Source organism: Molossus molossus, unplaced genomic scaffold (assembly GCF_014108415.1).
Source record: "Molossus molossus isolate mMolMol1 unplaced genomic scaffold, mMolMol1.p scaffold_m16_p_13, whole genome shotgun sequence".
Taxonomy (NCBI): Eukaryota; Metazoa; Chordata; class Mammalia; order Chiroptera; family Molossidae; genus Molossus; species Molossus molossus.
This window is the reverse complement of record NW_023425348.1, coordinates 27870460-27894531: the sequence shown is the minus strand read 5'-3', so window position 1 is coordinate 27894531 and position 24072 is coordinate 27870460. Positions and strand designations below refer to the sequence as shown.

At 51.7% G+C, this 24072-nt stretch overlaps 1 protein-coding gene across 6 annotated transcripts in view; it reads right to left on the bottom strand.

Annotated features, from left to right (window-relative positions):
* Window positions 1-2467: 2467 nt before the first annotated feature.
* Window positions 2468-24072, bottom strand: part of SMCO4 (single-pass membrane protein with coiled-coil domains 4) — a 76664-nt gene continuing 55059 nt past the window's right edge. For 4 of the 6 annotated variants that reach the window (XM_036259051.1, XM_036259049.1, XM_036259050.1 and 1 more), the window contains one exon: window positions 2468-3136. In XM_036259051.1, the coding sequence (XP_036114944.1) occupies window positions 2873-3052 (180 nt within the window). In that variant the 5' untranslated portion in view covers window positions 3053-3136 and the 3' untranslated portion in view covers window positions 2468-2872. Of the gene's footprint in view, window positions 3137-12654; window positions 12720-18389; window positions 18449-24072 lie in introns of those variants that run through there. The other 2 variants (XM_036259052.1, XM_036259053.1) reach the window with 2 other exon arrangements.

Here is a 24072-nt window from a genome sequence, read left to right as displayed (position 1 = left end):
ATTCTTCTGTGTTCCCTCCATACCCAGGTGGCCCCGTGGACCCCACACGCAGTGGGCTGATGGACTATAGCAGGGAACACAAGCTAAGCCAGCTTAATGCTGGACTGGACCTGTGCTCCAATATGGAGCGAAAACTCTGGACACTGACCCTGATCCTAGCTCTACTGAAACCACAGCTACACTTTTTCCTATGGTGGGACAAAGGAAAATGGGTCCTTGGAAACTCAGGGGTATAAATCCACAGAAACAAAGCTTTCTACAATACCTCATCCTTCCTGGGGGCTTCTCCAGAAATTCTTCTTCCGGCAGCACCCCAAGAACCCCACTTCCATCAATAACAATGTCATGTGCTTTTCCTATTTAAATGTAACCTCCCAACATCCTCTAGAGCAGTCGTTCTCAACCTGTGGGTCGCGACCCCTTTGGGGGTCGAACAACCTTTACATGGGGGTCGCCTAAGACAGTGGTTTTCAACCTTCCTAAGGTTGAAAACCTTTAAAACAGTTCCTCATGTTGTGTGTGGGCGTATCTGCACGTGGGCGGGCCCGCCTGGAGACGGATAGAGCAGCCGTGTCTTGGTTCCTAAGACCATCGGAAATATGTGTTTTCTGATGGTCTTAGGCGACCCCTGTGAAAGGGTCATTCGACCCCCAAAGGGGTCGTGGCTCACAGGTTGAGAACTGTCAGCCTAAGGCCATCGGAAAACACACATTTCCAATGGTCTTAGGAATCGAGATACAGCTCCTCTATTGTCCCCAGGCGGTCCACCCACATGCAGATACGCACACACGAGGAACTGTATTAAAGGACTGCGGCTTAGGAAGGTTGAGAACCGCTGCTTAGAGAGTCAAATGAACCTGACTTGATAGATGCAGGGCAATTGCTACTCAGGTTCTGGAACCTGACCGAGGTCCTCTGGCTGGAAAGTGGCTGAGCTAGGATTCACCTGTGTCTCTCATTCCCAAAGCTATACTCTTCTCACACCATACCCAAAATGTCCTAAGCAAGAATATCCAAACCGCAAGCCTGGGGAATGATATTTCTCCTTGCTGGCTATGATGATGTGGCTCCTCTCTCTCCGAGCAACGGAGGAGGGACTGAGCAGGATGTTGAGATACCCAGTGGGCAAGGCTGAAGGCACAGCCCGCGTGTCTGAAGATGGTGTCTAAGGTTGTTGATATCAGCTGTGACCAGGTGAGGACTGTTCACTCAGACCTGGGAGAAGGTTTCAGTAGACCGGAGGGAGAAATAGAGGAAATGAGTACTACGAGGTAACAGATCTTAGTGATCAAGAGCTTGAACTGTGACACCAGACTGTCTGGGTTAAAACCCCGCCTCCTGTTTTGCTGCAGAACAACCCAGTGTGCTGTGCCCTTGGGGGTGTCTGGTGTGGGAGGCAGTAGAGATGGGGGAGCAGGGGTGGCCCCGCGTGGGTTTGCTGAAGCTGGTCAATGGGGACATGCGGTATACTGTATTCTTCTATCTTTGTGTATGTTGCTGGATGAGACCAACAAGCAATGAGGCTCCTAAAAGAACCAAATAAAGGGAGGAAGATAGAAAGTTAAGGGGAACTTGATGTGAGCAGTCTCCGCATCTGAAAAATATTTTAGTAAAACTCTTTCCAGGGCCGCGGGCACTTGAGTGAGCATAGCGCGGGCAGTGCCTTCCACGGAGGCCAGCTCTCACGGAGACCAGGAGCCTGCCAGCCCTGCCAGTCCCAGGCTCTCCGAGCATCAGCTGAACTCTTCCTAACAGCTGCCTGGTCATCCCGAGAGCCTCAGTCCAAGAGGCCCCGCAGCCTCAGGAACAGCTTGGCCATCGGGGAGCGCATCCTGCAGCCTCCGAGATTAGAACAGCTCTTCTCCCCCAACAGATCTCTCTGTAACCAGCAGTGACAGAGCCCTCAGAACAGTCACTGTGGATCTGACTTCCAAAGAGGGGCTGCTCCATCAGGACCGGCTCACAATGTCTTCAGAATACAAGAAGCCAAGCTGCCAGCAGGGCCGTCTGCACCAGAAGCTCAGCTGGACCGCCAGCAATTAGCAGCCTTTCAGCAGGAACAGAAGGGAAGCTGACCTTCCCCTCCAGGACCACCTCTTTGTTGCTGTTTGCTAAGTGGTGTACACAGCACTTGTGGGCACGTTCCAATTAGAACTCTTATTTTGCTAAAACAGACCAATTAGCACACCCTTTCTGCCCCTCTCAAGATTCTCTCAATCTTAAAGTGGTCCAAACAGCACAACCTTCCTGGAAGTGATGCACAGCAGGGGGTGAGGGGTGGGTAGAGAATGCTGGGGGGAGGCAGGGAGGAAAGGGAGACACTGCCCTGAGAGGGAGCCCTGGGGCAGATGGCACCTCCCAGCGCTTTGGGAGAAGAAGGCTCCCTGCTGGCAAAACCAGGTACACATCCAATAGGTAAGGCGATTATCTCCTTTATTCGAAAAATAAATATTTCACTTTTGAGTCGACATATTTAAAATCACATTGAGCACAGAGAAGAAATACAGTCCCTTCGGAAATGTGGACATATGTAGGAAAAGTCATGTTCAAAACAATGAAGATGGGGTGAGCACTGATTCCAACCCATTCATGATCCCGAGGTGCCGCCTCTCACCGGGTGGAGCCACGGATGGGTTTTAGGAGAGAAAAAGAAACACACACACAGCTCTGAAGTCTGAAAGGCACATGAAGTGGACCATAAGATATATGGCACATTCACTGAAAAAATGCTCCCTATTCCCTCCCAAGAAAAGTGGAAAAACTTTAATCAAGTCAAAGACCAGAGAAGACAGGTGCTCCAGCTGAGAGCTCAGCACCAGGAAACTCTCGGACAGCAAAAGCCATTTTTTTCTGCTGCTTCCCCTCCTGGTGCTCACACGGTGATGGTGGGGCGGGTGGCCACGTACACAAACACCACAATCAGGAGCACGACCACGGCCAGCGTGGGCAGCACCACCGTGGTGACCTGCTGCCGGGCCTCCTGCATGGCCTGCTTCCGCTCCTTCTTGTCCTTGGACGTCTCCTTCTTGGGCTTCCCTTTGAGCTGCCGCATCTTTCCTAGGGGACGCCAGGAGGGTGTGTCCAGAGAAGGCTTTGAAGAAAGGGCCACACTCCTCTGGTCAAGGCACAGACTCTCCTGTAGAGAGAACAAGAATTAAGAACGAAGGGAGTGAAAGGAAAAAGAAATCGCAAAGCTAAAGGCAAATGCGAAACTAGGAAAAATATCTGCAGCTTCTAAGGAGTGAAGATCAGCAGAGGTGAGCGCCAGTCCTGCTAGGTGGTGGGAGGTGGGGAGCTGGATAGACCCCAAGGTCACCCTCCACCAGCGTGTCCCAGCCGGCGTGCACAGGTGTGGCGCGCACAGGTGTGCCACGCACGGGCCACCTGTGTGCTGAGATAGCGCCTCTCCGCTCCATGGGAAGCTGGGCATGCCTGAGTTCCATTAAAACATAATCACTGGAAAAGCACTAACTTCCGTGCCTCCACGCAGGAAAGGGGCACACTTCTCCCTCCCATGGCTCTACCAGTACTCTGCCGTTCTCAGTTCCAGTCTCCCCCGCCGATCTCCAGCATCAGCTCGCAGACAACCCGCAGACTCCAGGCCGCGCGCAGCTAGCCTCCTGCCAGACGCCTGCTCCCAGGCCAGGGCAGGTTCCCTGCGACCGAAGAGGGCCCAGAGGCACCACCTTCTCCCGTCTCCCGTCAGTTCCTTCACCCACCCATGCCAACCTTCCTGAGCACCCGCTGTGTGCGGGGCACTGCTGGAGGAGCCGAGGAAGAGGTGGGAGACTTGGCTCCATCCTCACAAACCCACAGTCCAGGGGTGCACGATGGGGTGTGGCAGGCAATGAGCAGAGAGGCTGAGCCTGCGGGCCTGCCCCCCACCAACCTAGGGTTCTCATCAATTCTGTGGCCCAGAGAGGTGCCAGCTGAAGCAATGCCATCAGGGGCCCAGGGGGAGTAAAACCCGTGGACAACTACAGAGCAACAGCCCCATACAACTCGACTCTCAGGTTTAAAAAGCAACAGAAATACACTTGGGCTCATTTAAACCAAGAAGGAGTTTCCTCCAAGGTCTCTGGCACGTCACAGGATCCCCAGAAAAGCCAGAGGACCAGACTGAGGAAATGAGCAAGACTGAAGCCCAGTTCCCACCACAGGCCACAGGTTGTACCACCACATGGACAGTGGCCACTGGAGCCGCAGGCCCTGGGGCCACCACCGCTGCCCTTGGAAACCAGACGCGCTGCTGTCCCCGCCCCGCCCCCGGGAGGAATTCTCCAGCATCACCAGCTCCCACGCGTCTGACCGGCCAAGCCGAGGCCCAGAAGGCCCACGGCCCAGCCTCCAACCTCCACAGTAGGTAGGGTGTTTTCTAAACACAGAGAGGCGTGGGCACTGGGTATGGGGCAGGGGAGTAAAGACAAACGTCCATCCCGGGGTCCTGGGCGCGGAGCAGGGTGCTGCGCGTCCTCACAGGCAGACCGCAGTGGGTCCCACACTCCTCGAGCACACGGGCCTTCGCACCGGGACGCTGTGTGCCCCGCTGCTCTAGGCCGGTGCGTGGCCCGCACCACCGATGAGGAAGGTGGCATTCACACCGGAGTGATGTTGGTAAGTGGAGAATGTGCATAGTGAAATCTGAGCGGGAAAAGGTCTTCCGTGACACCCTCCTGTTGCTAGAAAGACCCTAATCTCTTCCCACTCCTCTCATCCCGTATGGATCCCATGACTGTATTACCCACAATCAGGCAGAGGTTCTTATGGTACAAGATGACTAATATTATTACTCTGGGATGACATAATGCCAGCCAAAAGCAAGTATTAAAGGTCAGGGTGACCCCATTTGGAAAAATGTACAATTTCCATTTGGCCTTTAAAAATACCTACTGTTACTTTCTTAAGACCTGACAGGTGTAGAAACCCCTGGCTTTACCAATTCTCCTCTTCAGATCTTTCAACCAACTTCAGACAGACCTGGGTTCAAACTCGGGGTGTACCCCTTACTGGCTGAATGGCTTGGGACAAGTCACCTAACACCCCTAGGTCTCACTGTCATCATCTGAACAATGGGAACACCTTCTCTGGGAGGACCCGGATGGGGCCCTCTACTCCCCCTCAGAAAAGCCATCCAGGTGGCTGAGCCCCACGAAGCCACTTCCTCTCCCCACCCCGCACCCCTCCTGTACCCTGGGCAGTGCCCACCAAGCCTCTCTAAGCCTCAACCACCACCTGGGAGGAGGTAATGATGACAGTGCCCCACCCTCCTCATGGACCATGGTGAGGATGAGACAAGAATCTGGGCCACCGGGGCTTGGCACAGAGAAGGCACAAGCCCTCGGCAGCTGACACTGCTGGAACTTCCCCCAACAGCCTGAGAGGCAGACACAGCAGGCATCTTACCCACTTTGGAGAGGAGAAAAGCAAGAAGAAGCACGTCTTTGCCTGTGTCAACCAGTCTGTAAACAGTACCAGTGGCTTCTATCAGTGCAGTGAACGGCACCCCTGTTCAAAGCTGAGCCACAGGTCATTTTCTCCCTGGGACATCCTCACAAAACAGTTTTCAAAGACACCAGCCATTAGCCGCGCTCAGGTTTGTAACGATTTCCCCTGGAGGCGATGGCCTGCCAGGCCAGTGAGAACGCGGAGGCCTCGCTGTGGCCCTCACAGGACTGGCCGCAGGCAGGCAGCCCTGGGGACCCCGGCACGAGGGGCCCCTGCCCCTCTGCTGTCTGCATCTCTCTCAGGTGAGCGCCACAGTGAGGCACCACCTCGGCGAGGACCAGCTCTGGACATCTGTGACAGGCACTCGGGAGTTCCCGGAGGCTTGGGAAAAGGCTGGCGACAGTGCAGATTCGGTCAGAATTTGAGGGACAGACACACTGGTCTGAATTCCGGGTTCCTCTCCAGGCTACTGTGGGCGGCCTCCCTGCCCTCACTCACCTGCGCTGTGGGCTCAGAGTCAGGGAAAGCTGTCTGAGATGACAGGTGAGGAGCGGAAAGGGACCAGCCAGGACACGGTGGGGAAGAGCAGCAGGCAGAGGAGTGAAGGAGGCCAATCTGGAGAGGGCGGCAGAGCCCAGGTCACCCAGCCCGTGGTGAGGGGTCGGGTTTCACTCCAGAGCAGCCCAGGCTCCAGGCAGGGAAGGGCTTCACCCCCACAGGCACACGTTTGCACGAAGCTCCCTGTGCTGGACCAGGCCTTCAGTGGAGAGTGAGCACCAGAATGAAAGGGAGGCCCTTGGAACAGGGGATGGGGGAAGGGGTGGCCCCCAGGGGGAGGGTCAGCGTTGATGGAGAGGAGGATGGAGTCAGGTTATATTCTGGGGGTACAAATGACAGGACCACCAGACAGATCGACCTGGCGCATGAAGGAAAGGGGTGACCCACAAGTGGATCTAAGGTTCAGAGCTTGAGCAGCGGGTGGGGGTAATGCTGCCTCAAGAGATGAAGAAGAACGGGGGGTGGGTCTGAGAAAGAGCCTGAGGTGCTTGCTCTGTTTACACCTGTCCATGTGTGAGGACGCCTATTAGACGTCACCATGGAAACACCCAGGAGTCAATGAGGAAATGAGTCAGGAGCTCAGTATGGACTGAAGATCTATATTTAGAAGTCAGCGGTTACTGGGCAAGGTGAGTTCAGAGAGGGCAAGGTAGATGGGGAAAAGGGCCCGGGGAGGGTCCTGCAGCCCCTGACCATCAGAGGACAGGCACATGGAGGGACGGGCCCGGCGAGGGTCCTGCAGCCCCTGACCGTCAGAGGACAGGGACACAGAGGAAAGGGCCCGGGGAGGGTCCTGCAGCCCCTGACCGTCAGAGGACAGGGACACGGAGAAAGGGCCCGGCGAAGGTCCTGCAGCCCCTGACCGTCAGAGGACAGGCACACGGAGGGAAGGGCCCGGCGAGGGTCCTGCAGCCCCTGACCGTCAGAGGACAGGGACACGGAGGGAAGGGCCCGGCGAGGGTCCTGCAGCCCCTGACCGTCAGAGGACAGGGACACGGAGGGAAGGGCCCTGCAGCCCCTGACCGTCGGAGGACAGGGACACGGAGGGAAGGGTCCTGCAGCCCCTGACCGTCAGAGGACAGGGACACGGAGGGAAGGGCCCTGCAGCCCCTGACCGTCGGAGGACAGGGACATGGAGGGAAGGGCCCTGCAGCCCCTGACCGTCAGAGGACAGGGACACGCAGGGAAGGGCCCGGCGAGGGTCCTGCAGCCCCTGACCGTCAGAGGACAGGGACACGGAGGGAAGGGTCCTGCAGCCCCTGACCGTCGGAGGACAGGGACATGGAGGGAAGGGCCCTGCAGCCCCTGACCGTCGGAGGACAGGGACATGGAGGGAAGGGCCCTGCAGCCCCTGACCGTCAGAGGACAGGGACACGGAGGGAAGGGCCCTGCAGCCCCTGACCGTCAGAGGACAGGGACACGGAGGGAAGGGTCCTGCAGCCCGACCGTCAGAGGACAGGGAGAGGAAAGCGAGCGAAGGAGCCTGGGGAGAAGAGGCAGGTGAAGAAGAGAATGGGGAGTCCTGGGGGCCCCGAGAGTGAAGCCATTGCTTCGAAACTACCAAGAGACGAAGTGAAGCTACACAAACAGCCACTGCATTCTGCCACGTGGAGATGTGACATGAGTCATTTCTGCGGTGAGGGCTCACTGAGGGCTACCGACAGCGCGACCACACACTGCGACTTGTCCGGGAGGAGAGGAACACGTGCCGGCGTGTGACGCGCACACCACGTCCTCCACTGAGAAGGACTCGCCATGAAAACAAATGTCAGCCGAACTAAGTCACACACAGTACACAGCTTATTCACATTCTGGAGCGAACTCCTTCATTTTGTCAGGACTTGTGATAAATGGTCCGCATGCCAGCGCTCCGACTAGCATCAGACACTGGTCTGAAGTTTTCCTGGAAGAGCATGTGGGCCGAGAGAGAAACTAGAGGATGCTTGAGGGGGCCACAGAGTGGGAGAAACCCCGATGCTACAAACAGGAGGGATATCTGTAGGAGAAGCGGAGGGCGCAGGAGGCCAGCTTCGCCTCTGAGGGCAGCACGGCAGCCTGAATCCAACGGGCGGTGAGGCGGAGAAGATGGTACAGGAGGGGGCAGGTCTGTGCTGTGTGGCGGGTACAAGAGGTGTCTGTTTTCTCAGAGACACGGAAAGGGCTTCTGCCTCAAGTCTGGGGAGCTGGGAAAGACCGGAGTAAAGAGAAGGCATGAAATAAACCCTGTGGTGGGTAAAGAAGCCAACACAGCAGCGCAGCCCCAGCCCCAGTGGTTGATGCTCTTAAATGCATAATATCCAGACCCCACCTCCTCCGGAGGGGCTGAGGACCACCTACTAAAGGGCCTGGCCTCAGCCCACTGGAGCAGGGGGCCTGCTGGGCAAGGGTGGCACATCCAGACTCTGCCAGAGCCTTTCAACTGTGGGGCTTGCTTGAAAAGATGAGCTGGGCCAACAGCTCTGCTTCAGAAATCTAAACGAAGAAACGAGGCGACACCGAAGTTGCACAACCACAGGGAGCAGGCCCCGAGGAAGCCACCTGATGCCGTGTGCATCAGACAGTACGGGAAGCCAGGCAGGGGACAGGAAATGGGAGCAGAGGGGAGGACCCCTAAGACGCAGAGGGAGGAGACTGCGCCCGTCTTTCGGGTGCAGCCCCGTAAGGCCCAGCTCTATAAAAGCCGCTGTCCTTACGTTACGTTGACGTGTTTCTGTATCGTGTGACAGACACTGCTTTTAACTTGAGCTGGTTCCAGTGGGTCTCTGTCTTCCAATAAAAAGAGCCCAGGCTAATGTGATCAGTCCGGTTTTACAAGTGGGAAATCCAAAGCCTTACCACTGTCACAAAATTGGGGGGGTAGTGTCAAAGGTCAGACCCACATCTGCCCGACCCCAATGCCTAAACAGTCCCATCCTTCCGGGCCCGCCCCACGTATCTTCCGGCACTTCGCCCACTCTGGGGCCACATCACTGCTCACCAGCCACCAGCAGGGAGGAAATCAAAGACGAGCTCACACCGCAGTCTGGCTTCTTTCCCGCCAAGCGGTCCAGGCGGGTTGGAGAAGACACTTGAGTTCCAGCTTTACAGTGGCAGCTGCCATCTGGTCACCCCACTGCTCCCAGCCTCCCTAGCCAGGGAAACGGAAGACTCCACAAACACCTGAGTTCCACCTGATTCTAATGGAACTCCACCTGCTCTGCCCCTCCCCCACCCACACTCAGGGCAACTGGTCGACTCTGGGCATTCTAGCTGGTCCCCAGTATGTGTAGGCAGGGGACAGGAAGGCAGAGAGAACAGGGAGGAACACATCCTTCCAGACAGAACTGTTTTGTTTATACTTTTTCTCCAATTATAGCTTTCTGGTCTTTTTTCTGAAGGTATGTACATAGACACAAATGTGTGCGCACATTAAATTCCTTATGTGCATTATTTTCCAATTCAGAAACCATACTGTACATCCAGGGTTGGACCCCATTCGGGAAGCAGCAGGAGCAGAGGTAAGAACAAGGGTTTGCTACTGGGTTTGAGCCTCAGCTCTGTCAGGTCTAGTTGTATGACCTTGGGCAAGGTCCTTACTCTCTCCTGTCCTGATTTTCCTTCTCTGTAAAATGGGATAAGGAAACCCGCTTTGTAGAGTAACTGAAAAAATCAGGAAAAAACATGATCTGAAGCATCTAGTACATCTGTGGAACAGGCCATACCAGATGCTCAACAAAGGCACACAGAAGATGTCAGATGGGTGCTAGAGTTATCAGGGTGACCACTCCAGAAGTTATATGAATGTCTTATCACTCTGCTGTCTACCTGAAACTAATACAATGCTGTATGTCAATGATAACTGAAATTTTATTCTAATTTTTAAAAATAATAGCTAAATAAATGGCACATACTAACTTGCTATCCAGGGAGGTGTGTCCAGTGGAGATGTACCAGGGGACCCATAGATGAGGAAACCCCTCCGTTTTCCCTCCTCTCCCTGCTGAAAACTACCAGAGTTACCAACCTGCTGCTGGGCTGGTTGTTCAAGGGTTTGACGGGAGAAGGCTGGTTCCAGCTATGGAGGAGAGGTCAGTATTACACAGATCACACCACTTCCACACCCCAGACCTGCTAAGCCAGCACCGCCTGGCAGCCACCAGCCATAAGCCACACGTGGCATTTATGATGTGGTCGTGGGCCCAACTGAGCTGTTCTGCAGTATAAAAGACACACCAAATTGTGAGGACTTAGTACAAAAAGAAAGAATGCAAAATATCTCATTTCATTTTTTATACTGATTGCACACTGAAATAATATGGGTGAGATAAAATATATTATTAATTACACCTGTTTTATTTTTACTGGTTTCCCCCCCCCACTTTGTGCATAGGGAAACTGAGGCACAGTAAGGTCTAGATAACTTCCAAAGTCACCAGGCTAGCAAATAATGGAGCTGAAATGAAAAGCTAGACAATCTTATTACAAAACCTGTTCCCCCCTTTTTTAATGGAGACCCTGCTTTCACTTCTTTGGGGCATGAACCCCAAAGCAAAACTGTCAGATTATTAGATGACTCTAATTTTTAAAATGCCCATATCTCTCTCCCCTCCCCTTTGGTAACCATCAACTTGTCCTCTATACCTGTGGGTCTGTTTCTGTTTCGAGTTGTTTATTTATTTATTGTGTTTATTTAGATTCCACACATAAGTGAGATTATACGGTATTTGTCTTTCTGTGATTTATTTCACTTAGCATAATACCCTCTAGGTCCATCCATGTTGTTGCAAATGGCAAGATTTCATTCTTTTTATTGCTGAATAATATTCCATTGTATATATGTATCATATCTTCTTCATCCATTCATTATTGATGGACACTTAGGTCGCTGCCATATCTTGGCTATTACTAGTAATGCTGCAATGAACACAGGGTTGCATATATCTTTTTAAATAATTTAAGACGAGCAATTAATCTCACACACTAACCATAGAGTTATAAATCCTATAGTAGAGTAGAAAAAGTTATAGTAGAAAAAAGTAAACTGGCTAGCTACCACTTATAAATGCTCATTTCATTCTCAACACAGTCTTGCAAGATTGGTATTTTTACCCATATTTACATGAAGAAACAGATTCAGAGAACTACGGTGACTTGCCCGTGATCAGAGACTAGCAGGAAAGCAACACAGTCTCGACCCCAGTGTAAAATTCACAATAAGCACTCATTAAGTAATCAATGACTCACCAGAACGAGGATTTGAACTCAGACCGAATTCCAAAGCCCAGCATTCCTCTCTGCGTGACCCCACTGAGCCTTCCAGTAACCCCACCATTAAGGACAGCAGCCATCACTTCCAAAAGGCTCACTACCTGTCAGGCTACCACCCAAAAGCCCTCTACAAACACACACCCCCCTGACTGTAGCCTTGATCCCATTTTGCAGACGGGGAGTCCCCAGGTGGCAAGTAAGCGGTGAAGCTGGGATCCAAGCCTACAGAAGCTGTGCTCCTCCCGCCCACACAGCAGCCTCCCGCTGGCCGGGGCCCCTGGGAACACAGGCCCTGGAAATGCTGGGACGCAGAATCAAGGGTCCATGCCTCGTTCCAGCCCATCAGCTCTGGAAGCCGAGGACACGGGGGGTGACAGGCAGCCCAGGCGCTCCTGACCTGGTCTGTCTCGGCAGGAGATGAAGCCTGGTGCTGACATCCACACCTGCCCTGAGTCCTGGAAGGCGGCCCACATGCCTGCCCCAGCCTGGGCATTAGCCCTGGGTTTAGAGATGCCCCACCTCCTGCTTGATTCCCCAGGTGCGCCAGGCCGCTGCAAAGGCCCCAAGACGTCACCAGCTGTTGAAGGGGTGGCCCCCGAGCACAGTGTGACCTGGCGACAAGGTGAAGCAGCTGTGGACTGTGTCACTGCACCCCCACCTCCCCACACAGTCGATGGAGTACAGACACCAGGCCCAGGCCCAGCTCCTCCCGAGGACCACTCAAGGGCTGGAGCCAAAGGCTCCCACAAACTCTCATTACCGTCCACTTCTAAAGTGCCACAGCTCTCCTGTCTTCAGAAAAGGCAGTTTAAGGTGCTCCAAGAAATCGGCTGCATTTGTCTCCTACTTCAAAATCAGGAACTCAAACGAATAAACCACACACAAGGAAGTCTAGGTGGGAGGCTCTCCACCATCTCTTCTCAGAGCTGCGTCATTATCATACCTTGAGCGTTAGAAGGGCTGAACCGCTCCACACTGTGCTAAGAGCCCGGGAAGGCACCTTGGGTTCAGGGAAATATAAACTGTGTGCTTGAGACAGAGCAGCAGCTCCGCGGTTCATCAAGAGTGCTGGCTTCATTTTATGTCCCCAGTATTTAGCCATAATGGGCCTGTGATCGCTTCACTCCAGTCTGCGCAGAGAGTGGGGGCAGGGGTCGGGCAGAATGCCAGGAGAATTGTGCAAGATGGGACTCCTGATACTGATAAGCACCTGCTGATGCCGTGAGCCTTCTCCAGGAGCACAGACATGAACAAACACTGACAGCCACACCCACGCCAGCTCCAGAGGCCCCCTCCCCCTGGGACTGGCCACAGAGGTCAGAGGGCGCTCGACCTGCTGGCTAGTGTGGGGATCAAAGCTACAGACAGACAGGAGCCGACAGACACAAACACACACGCACTTACTTCTCTCACCAAGGGCAGAAGGAAGAAGAAAGTCGACAATTTGGTGGCAGCAGAACCAGCTACTCCTAAGTAAAAACCCGAGAACATGAAAGAACCTTTGGGTAGGTTGCTAATAACATAAAAAGCTAGGGCTCTCAATCAGTTAGATAACATTCCTTCGGCTTGCGGGTTCACAAAGTGCTTTCCCATGCATCCGTTTCATCTTCACAGCAGCTCGGCTCGTTCCATGCTCCTGTCCTTATTTAACAGGAAGAAAGAGAATGCAGAGCAATTAAGCTCATGTCAGGGCTTCAACCCCCCTCCTGGCACTTCTAGGATCTGTGGCCCTGAGCAAGAAACAAAATCTCAGACCTTCGATTCCGCTGTCTGTGAAAATACCTATCCTTCAAATGCTTTTCAGCGTCTCCTATATGTCAGGGAACACGCTGGGGCTGCTGCTGTGAGCAAGACAGGCAAAAGGATGCCTTCATGCAGTTTACAGGGAACAGGGGGAGACAGACAACTAACAAGTGAATAGATATATACCAGATGATGCTACGGGTTGTAGAGAAAATAAAGGGAGGGAGTTTCCAGAGGCAGTAAATTTAGAGCAATCGATCAAGGAAGGCTTCATGAGAAAGTGGCACTGGACTGGAGACTCGAAGGAAGTGACTGGTGCAGAATCCTAGCAAGATCTCCCAGGTGGGCGTGGCATGTGCAAAGGCCGCAGGGTAGCCCTTCATCCCCACTCCCAGCAACTCTGAGCAGCAGCACTGGAGAGGCCAGAGGGGAGCATCTGGAAGAGAAGTGAGAGTGGGAGCAGGTAGAGGGCAACACGGTGGCCACCAGAGGGCTCTGTGTGTTTAAAGAGAGCACTGTCAGAGGGGCAAGGGCTGAGGCAAGAAATCAGTGAAGATGTTAATGAATTATCCCCGTGCGACATGATAGCTTGGTCCAGGGTAGGGGCAGATGTGGTCACAAGTGGTCAGATACTGAGTGCACTTTGAAGGTAGAGTCAACACGATTTACCAGCAGACTATAACTGGAGTGTGAAAAAAGAAAACAGACTAAAGGCTCTGTGTCCGAGTAAGTGGAAGTGTGCAAGTGCATTTAGGGAAGTGGGGAAGATGCAAAGGGGTGGGGGTGGGGAAGTTTGGACATGTCAAGTTTGAGATCCTGTCGGACGTCCTCAGCAGAGCATCCAACACAAGCAGGCAGTTGGAGGGATGAGTCTGGTGCAGGGAGAGAGCTGGGCTGCAGATGGGACGTGGGAGCTGTCAACACGTCAGGGAAGCCTCAAGGCTGGTAAGTGAGCACTGAGAAGGGGCCTGAGAACCAAGCCTGGTGCAATCTAATGTTTACATCTTGGAAAGTGAAGAGGAGTCAGTGAAAGAGACTAGTAAGATATGAAACGAAGACAAATGCGGAAAGTGTTCTGAGGAAGCAGGGAGCTGAGCATTTGAACGGGCCATGTCTGGGTGATCGGGACTTGAGAGAACAGCTTGGTGGAGAGGTGGGAGGGGGAAGACACAAGGAGGTCTAGAGTGGAAAGAAGCAGACAGCCTGGACACCACAACAGGCAACTCCTCTCAAGACTGGACTCGGAGGCCGAGAGTCTACACTGAAATCCCAGTTCTGCCATCTATCAGCCCTGTGACCTTGAGCAAGTTGCTTCATCTTTCTGTGCCTCAGACTTCTCATCTGAAAAATGGGGACAACATTCACACTTAATTAACCGATACATGAGAATAATGCCTGGTACGTACATATTAAATCCTATGCATTGTCTGGCATCATCAGCCGTCACTATCATAACAGTCGTGCCTCACTTAAGGATGGGAATATGTGCTGAGAAATGTGTCATTGAATGACTCTGTCATTGTGTGAACATCACAGAGTGCACTTACACACCCCCAGATGGTACAGCCTACTGCACACCCAGGCTCTCTGGTGTGGCCCAGGGCTCCCAGCCTACAGCCCTGTGCAGCACGTTACTGTGCTGAACACTGTAAGCAATTGTAATGCGTTCACTGTGGCGTTACCATGGCTATGACGTCACTAGGCAGTGGACATTTTCAGCTCCATTATAATTTTATGGAACCACTGCTGTATATGCAGTCCATCAATGATCAAAACATTGTTAGGTAACGCATGACTGTATTATAAAAATAGGGTCAGAATTAGAGCACGAAGACAAGTGTTTTGTCCGTTTGTTTAGGCGGTTATAGAATATGCATATTAGAGAGAAAAATGGACCAGGAGAAGGAAGGAAAAGGAACTGATGGGGAGAGAAGCACCAGCTGGGGCTGGCCCTGGACATGGCCCCATGTGGAGGGAGGAGTCTGTACAAGTTCTCAGTCCTTCTCAGGGAAATAAACAGAATGTCATCAGCTAAGGAGGCAAGACAAGGGAGGAGATGAAACTCAGCTATAAAATGGCTGTGCAGGAGGGAAGAACAAATTCATTAGAGGACTCCTGTGTAACCCCAGCAGCACAGGGCCCGCCTGAACAAGGGGGTGGGGCTCGGGGACGCTGGATCTAACCAGTGCAGGGGGTTTTCCAGGCCAGTACAACAAAGAGAGAGAAAGACAATGAGACGATTGCATGAGATTACAAAAGAAAACTGCTTGGCATGGGACCTGACATCAGTAGCGCTGCTATTTGTTCCAAGAGGTTCAGTGGCCTGTCCCCTCCCCCCACAGCCTCCTTCCCCATCCCCAACACACAGACCGGGATCTGGAAAACCTGCTGGACTCTCAATTCTGCTCTTTCCATTAGGCCACGCCCCTCCCTTTTCAGGTCCAGTTACTGTCACACTTCTCAGGCCAAGATGTGATGGGATGACACATCTCCTCACTTGTGTCGGAGAACAAAGACGACCATGTGAGTGCAGGCTGGACCCCACACCACACTCCTTTTAAGAACTGGGGCAAAGGAGGCTCTTCCAGCCTTGAGGAAATATCGGCTTTCCAGACCTGCCCTGCAATTCCACCAAGCTCCCGAGGTGCTCAACCACCAACTCTTCTCACTGAAGAACAGTGGGGAAACAGACAGAAGCAGGGCCTTTGACAGACCTTGTTACTCAACCCCCACAGCCCAATGTCCTTCTTTTTTTTTTCTTTTTTTTTTTATCCTCACCTGAGGACATTTTTTTGTTGTTGTTCAGGTAGAGCGGGAGAGAGAGAGAGAGAAACATCGATGTGAAAGGGACAAATCGAGTGGCTGCCACCCGCACGACTGACCAGGGCCGGGGACAAACTGAAACCGAGGTACATGCCCTTAGCGGGAACCGAATCCGGGTCTCTCTGGACCGCAGGCTGACGCTCTAACCGCTGAGCCAAACCGGCCAGGGCCAATGTCCTTCTTTTTAGAGGAGTTAAATTAATCATGATCCAACCTCCAGCACAGCAACTTTGTTGCCCTGAAGCAAATTTGACCATGGAAAAGGACAAAGGTGATGACTAAATAGAAATAAAGGAACTTGAAATTCCTATAAGAAGGCACAAAACAATGGCTTTTAAAATGGTTTCAGTGCACAAATATAGGCAACAGCAACACTCACCACACAAACTGAAACCAAAGCTTTACAAGGTAACATGCAAGCTTACTATGTGCAACACACTCTGATCCTCTTTTCTGTTTTGTTTTATTTCATTGGGAAAAAAACTGCCAGTTGCAGGACACTAAAAGAGATTTCATAATCAGTTAATGGGTTGTGACCTGCAATTGGTAAACACTGGATTAAGAAGACCTCCCCTACCCTAGCTGGTTTGGCTCAGCGGTTAGAGCATCGGCCTGCAGACTGGAAAGTCTGGGGTTCAGTTCTCACTAAGGGCGTGTATCTCATTTGCAGTTTGTACCCGGCCTGGTTGGGGTTGTGTGGGTGGCAACCACTTGATGTTTCTCTCTCTCTCTTCTTCCCTCCCGCTCTATCTCAAGATAAATGTAAAAAATAAATAAATAAATAAGACCTCTCCTGATTAAGGGCTGCTAAATGGTTAAATCATGTTCCCAGGGAAAGTTGTGGAAACACTAGGTCATGAGGTCTACATACCAAAAGGAACATAAATTACATGTTGAAGAAGTGCTAGGATTAGTTGTGCTCTAGAAGATAGAACCTGGACCGGTGGATAGGAGTTACAGGAAGCCAGATTGGACTGCTTTTTGGGTAGGGAGCTCCCTATCTCTAGGAGAAACTAAGAGACTAATGGGATGCAGCTAAAAGGGATTCAGGAATCAGATGGAAGAGATGGACCAAGAGTTACTGGTTTCTTCCCACTTTGAGCATCTTGTCTACCTTGATGAATGACAAGCTGTTAGGAGAATGAGGTGGACAGAATGTGTGCGGAAGCGCTCAGAAAAGTTACGGCTCTTCTAAGTACCGTCATTCCCTAAATGGCAACTCTTTGTCCAAACCTGTAGGTTCCTTCAACTTCGCCTGCTATTCAGTCAGGTACTTTAAGACAGCAGGTACTAAAAGTAAGCATCGTTAATTTATCATGTTGTTAATAACAGCTCAACTCCATGACAGCTCAAGACTAAGGCAGGGCTGGATGCAATCTGGTGGAAACATGCCAGCCAATTGCATGTGCTGGTTTTCTTAAGGTGGTACTTTGCTCACTTTTCCAGATCAGATGTGGCAGAAATCAGTGAACATTCATCCCTGGAGGCCAGGTCTGAGGCAGATTCACTAATAAACCACAGAACTTATATGCATGTATGAGTAACCATGGACACAGACAACAATGCTGGGGATGGGGAGGGGGGCGGACTGGGAGGAGGGTGTCAATGGTGGAAAAAGGAGAAACATCTGTAACAAAAATAAATTATATAAAAATTAAAAGAAGAAAAAGAATAAAATTTCATTTGCCTCCTCTTTTATCTTAAAATGTCAAGCAATGGTATGTAACATGAGCCCTTGTTTACTTTCAATGTGACCGATGGCTGTGGCTTTCACTAGGTGCTGACAAGGTCCCCGTGCCACGGGCTGTTGCATCACAGGTTCCCAGCTTAGAGGCAGGAAACAAGGTTTCAAGAATTTATGTAATGTCCCCAGGACCACAAAGCAAGACGTGGTGGGACGGATTCAAACCCAGACCGGCTGGGCCAGAGCCCTGCTCTTAGCCACTAAGCCTCATGAAATTCTCCTAACAAACATCACATTTGTTTTAATATTCTCTAAATGGTATTTTCCCCAAATCTTTGGGTGAAACATGACCCTTGAGGAAGACACACCCACTCGGGCAGGGCCCTGCCTGCACGCTGGGGAGCACCCTGGGAAGCACCCTGGGAGGGGGAACCACACTCTCCCAGGACCCCTCGGCCTGTCCTCACGCTCCGTGGCTAGGCGTGAGCTAACCGCCCCTTCTCTCCTAGACACGTCACACCGTCCTCGTGTCCTGTTTGGCAGGATCTTCATTACAACCAAGACATCACAAGTGGTGGTCGTTTATGGCATCTTTAAAATGAAAAATTCATCCCTAAGCTAAATTACAGCAAGTTAATTACAGAGCCTGGCTGATGGCAGACACACGGAGACAGAAAGAGTGGTAATGACTGAATTATCAAATGCAAGCACCTCACGCACCAAGAACATACACCTGGGCCCTCTCAAACAAGGAAGTTGGGGGCCCGCCCATCGAGGTCAGTCTCAGAAAGAGGCGGGCAAGCTCACTCATCCATTCATGTATTCAACCGTCCTGGGGACTAGCCAGTCACAGTCAATCACTCGCCAGGTCATCCATTCCGTCACTTACTCAGCGCCTGCCACATGCCAGGCACAGATGAACCGCTGGGACGATGCAGCCTGATGAACTGACCACCCCAACTGACCAGTCACTGATTCGCCAAGCACAGGACGACCACGACGTGCCAGGCACAGTCCTGGTGGTGGCGAACAATACGACATTCCTGCTCTGAAGGAACACACGTCCTAGTGGAGGGAGACAGACAGACGAGCAAATCTGTAAGGTGTGACCGGTGAAGAAAGACAAAGCAGTGCAAGGGGACAGAGAGCAGGGGACGTGCTGGCATACAGCGTCATATGGGACCACATCTCTGATGACAGAGCAGAGGCCTGAAGGGAAAGCTGGGGCAGACTAGAGCAAGAGGTGGCCCAGCAAGGAATTGGGGGGGGCAGAGGCCCCGAGGCGGGAGCAAGCCCGAAAGGTTTTCGGGAGCTGAGGCTGACTGGAGTATGCTGCTAATGTCCGGTGAGTGAGAGAAAACAGGCGGCCAGGAGATCCATGGAAAAGGACTCTACAACCCACTGGTGACGTCTCAAAGCCTATCGTCTGTGCTTCACTATAGGCTTTGATTGCTGCCAAAATTCTCATATTCTGCAAAAAGCGGGCAGGAAACTGAGCTACTGTCAAATACTTACATAGCAACTTGTCTATGTTCTCGAGTCTCCGCAAGGTGGTTTTGGGGAGGGGGAGGAGAATGACCCCAACACACAATGAACCTGGCTGCTGAGTCTGTCACGGAGTGATAAGATTTGAGCTTTAATCTAAATGTCACCTTTTCTGATAAATCTTAAGCTGGTTTACCAAACAGAACAGCCGATGCAGAAAGTTTGGGCAAAGGGCATAGAACAAAATGGCTTTCGACCACTCAAGACAAGGTTGACAGATTTTGCCAGTGGCCCATTCTGCAGGCTCATGGAGTGCCCCAGGTCAGCAATGAGCTAGGTCCCCGACGACCATGCTGCTGCTAAGGTGGACCCAGTAACCTCTGTGAGGAGGGGTCTCCAAATCACCTTCAACTCGGCCTTCCCCCACAACCTCCAACACACTCCGGTATAATGGCTTACAAGGGGCTACATTCTCTCCCTGCACTGACTCTGGATTCCAATCCCCCCACCTCCAAATGAGATAAATGCTGCACAGGCGCTCATGTACCCCGAGCCCCAAGCCTGCATGTCCTCCCTGCCCTCACTGAGGTCCTCAGTGTCTCTCATCCACATACCTTCCTGCCTCCAACCTTCTGATTCCTCAGTCCTCAGGCAGAATGACCTCACCAAAACCAAGCTTCGATCTTAGTCCTCTAATTCAAAAGCCCTCAGTGGCCCCCAGTGCCAACAAGCACAGTGCAGACTTGGCCTGGCCATCCAGGCCCAGGGAGCCCAGCCCAGCCCTGTCCCCCACATCACATCAAGCAGTTGGACTTCCATGGCTCTGTGGCAGCAGAGCAAGTCACCGTGTGGCTGTGAGCAAATCTTTCATCTGGGCCGGCTTCATGTACTCTCGCCACGGAGAAAACTCCCCCGATCCCGTGATATATGGAGCAGGGTCATCCACAAACTCCAGCAGGGCAGTCACCTAACACCAGTCACATTTCAGGAACTTTTAGCAACGTCTTTGTGATCACTGGTAGGTGGCCCGTGCATTCTGAGTCCACACCTATGGAAGTCGATACAAGGACCCGTGTGTCTGAATCAGGTCACCAATCTCCTGCCATTCGGGAGAAGGTTTAGAAGCAAAAACCGAGCCTACAGAAACCCTGCTGTAAAAGACAAACCTGATCCAGTGGCTACTGGTGTCAAATTCCTCAGGGCACTCCGCAGCGCACGCCGGCCCCTGCGGCCGTGCAGCCCACCCCAGCCCAGGCCTCAGTGGTGTGGCCCCAGCAGTCCTCTGGTGGTGACCTGGGCACACCTCGTTCCTGCTACCTCTGGCCTCTGGCCATGCAGCTGCCTGAAATACCCCTTTCTACTCTTTCTCCCAGTCACTCCCACTTGGCGAACTCTTCTTTCAAGACCCATCTCAAAGGTCACATTCATGAAAGCATGTCATGACTTCCCAGTCCCAGAGTGAGTGAGGGCTCATCCCTCGGCTCCATGACACCTGGTCACCAACTCCACCACAGTGCGCATCACACTGACTCGAGATCGCCTTGCCTGTATTCCCACTACAGTCTTTGCTTGTAACTCATCACAGTGACCCACCAAACCATTACCATAAAATATTTCAAATTCAAGGTCATAGAAAAGTTGTCTTAATTTGAGGCCACACTGCATCAAAATAAAGCTGAAATTTCAGTATTCCCATTAATTGCCTTGAATGAAGGCCTGAGGAGAAAGGAGAGTTATCACAACTAAGAATTTCTGTTTCAGGTGTGTGTTTGTGTATATATGATTCCACAAACACACGAAAGTGCAGCTCAAGGCTAAGGTAAGAAGAGCAAGTAGGTTTCAGAATAGGAGATATGTGTCATTTTTCTCTTTTGAAAGTCAGTCTTTTCTTCTACCAGCCTGGAACAGGTTTTATTCATGATTTCCTAAGCTAAAATATTGCACACATTTTTGTATCAAAATATTTGGTGGGTGCTACTTGGGTCGTAGCAAGGGCATTATAATTTAGTTGATTACGTATTGGCTATTTACTTATTCATGTTCCAAATGAAATGGTGGCCCACCTCTGTGTTGTAAGGGTTGATATTCTGGGATTTGGAGAAAGAAATCCCTCCCTGTACCATTTCCCAGAATGCAATATCCATTCTCAGTATACCTTTGCGAGCCGGACAGTCATTCTCCTGCATCTGGAAAATCAAAGCCATTGCACTGTGCCAAGGGAGTCAACAGGGAAAGGGAGACATTGTCTGACAAGCCCCTCCATGTGATGTCAGCAGTGCTGCGGGGTCTCTCGCCAGGTCTGGGGCAGAGAGTGCAGTCTCTCCACGCACCATGCTGGGAGAATGGGATTCATCCAAGCGCAGGAGGCGGTCACTAATGGGTTTAACAAAGGAAGTGAAATGATGTGAGAAGTATTGTAAAGATCTCTCCGGGTCCAAAGTGATGGACAGAATAGAGAGGAAGCGGAAGCAGGGCAGCCAGTTCAAAGGCCTTTGCAGTAACTGAGGCAATGACTGTGTCATGGGACATGGAGGGAGATGTGGAGGGCAGCAAGTGAATTCAAGAAGCATCGCTAGGACATGGTAACTTGGAGGAAGAAAAAGGTGGCTGCCCAGTTTCTGGCTTGAAAAAGCAAATTAACAGCTGTGATGGGGGAAGGGAGGACTAGAAAGGGGCTGTGGTAGGAGGAGACCAAGAGTTAATATATGGACTCATTAAGCTTGAGGTGCCCATGAGATACACAAGTTTGCTAACTGCTATAAAAGGCATAAAGTGCTGCAAAGTACAGAGGCAACATGTGGAGTGATGGATGCCTGAGGCCATTCTCACTGGTGACCCTTCCTGACCTCTCGGGTTGCTCTGACACCCACCTCTGTGCCAGCCAAGGTGGGGTGCACATGAGGAGCTTATGGGGCCACACTCGGCCAGGACACCTACACGCTGCCTCTATGATGACCCTTGGTAGTAACGCATATGCCAGCTTTGGGGCTAAGAAAACAGTAATTTCTCACAGTAAAATGGTATTTGCATTGCACCACAATGGGAAGTAAAAAATGTAGCCTATTTTCTTCAATTACAAGTATATTAGGTTTGCTGATTTCTTGATACTGATGTTTTCAAGGAGCACCAGCAGAAGGTTCTTGGTATCTAATTCCACGCCCTGACAGGTACCCTAGTTCAAGTACCACCCTGCTGCGGGAGGTGGGTTCCAAGTTAGAGTCTCCCCTAGGAAACTGTTCACCTAAAGTGGCATCAGAAAAGGGCACAGACGATAGTGTGGGCAAGAGCGGGAAGGAGGGGGCAATAGGGAAGTAGAGAGGCAACATTGTAATATTTTCAGCAATAAAGATAAAAAAAAAATTTAAAAAAAATAAAGTGGCTCAGTGGTTGAGCACTGACCCATGCACCAAGAGGTCGCCAGTTCGATTCCCGGTCAGGGCACATGCCCAGGTTGTGGGCCAGATCCCCTGTGGGGGCATGCAGGAGGCGGCCAACTGATGTTCTCTCTCATCGATGTTTCTATCTCTCTCTATCTCTCCCTTCTTCTCTCTCTAAAATCAATAAAGAAAAAAATAAATAAAGTGCCTGCCTTACAGCATGGTTGTTCTGTAACTTTTAAAAAAATAAAAATAAAGTGGCATCAGATGCAGAGAAAGGTCTCTCTCAACGAGAAGACAGCCTATTTCAGGAAAACAATGAATCACTGAAATCACGTGCTGCTCTTAAGTTAATATGCCTCCCTCTGCACTGGAACCTGCTTTCCGATCATGATGAGTCTATTTTCCAGTTCCCCCATCGAAGGACAAACCAAAATGTCATTCCACAATCTGCTTTCTAATTAAAAGTCAAGCCATTTTTTAAAAACCACACTGAACTAAACAATTCCACATGGCAACAGAACCCCGAGCTCCGCCGCCCGACGGAGGGGACCCGTGCAATGAAAGGGGAAGGAGGGAGAGCTCATGGGGTACAGCCGGACTAAGCTGGTCAGGCCCCTCTCAGCGTCTTCCAGCTTCTCATCGAGTAAACCGGGCAGCATCAATGTAAATTAATTAAACTTCCTGCATTTAAACAAGCCCTGACAAAAGCCAAAACTTACAAGAACGATGGGAAGATCCTGGGGGAACCTATCTACAGACTTTTTCAAGAAAGCAGCCTGGATGAGGTTAGGGGAGACCCCAGGGTCAGACTGCATCTCCCAACAGAAGATCAAGGCTCCCCTCCCTAAACGGAACGCTGGGGGTGGGACAGGGACAGGTGAGAGACAGTCCTCAGGTTTGGTGACAGCAGCACTGGCTTCCAAGGGAAAGGAAGGACCAAGACAGTGCAGGGGAGAGAAGACCCAACTCCATTCACACCTACCACGTGACCTCACGCAAACCGCGAAGCTGCGGCGCTGTTTCCTGCCTGAAGATGAGAAGTGACCCTTCGCCCCTGCCTGCCAGGACGGTGGGGGAAGACCTGGTGATGTACAGAAGCACCCAGTAAACGGGGAAGAACTCCCCAACCAAGAGACAAGCTGGTTCCTGTTGGGCGGCAAAGGCCGGGACAGCCCTCTAAGAGGGCACTGACCAAGAAAACTGGTAGAATTGGTACAGGATGTCTTTAGGATAGTTAACAAATGCAACAAACGGTTTGAAAAAAAGGAAACTGCTGACCCATGCGTTTAAGCAAAAAGGTTTGGATCAAGGAGGTGGGTTAAAAAGCAATTGTCCGATGACTGAAGCAGCTCGAAGATCATGCGGATGGATGCCAGCAGCTAGGAGGGGTTCCAACCACAGCTTGACCAAACCCCAGCCCCGAGCAGCCCCCAGTCAGCCCCAGCCACAGGCTGCTGTGGTCATTGGTTCCTGACCTGCCTGTCACCTCCCTTCCCTTCCAGCTTCTGGATTATTGCTCTTAACATGGGCCCTAATTGCCCATGAAAAAGAAAAATCAGATACAAAAGCTTTGCTATTAGCTTCATTTCACCAACAGTCAAAACTCAAAGGACCACTAGAGAAGATTAGCAATTTCTGAGGAATGCTCAAAGAACAGAACCCATGCGAGGAGGAGCGGAGAGGTACAGGGACAAAGGGAACCCCCAC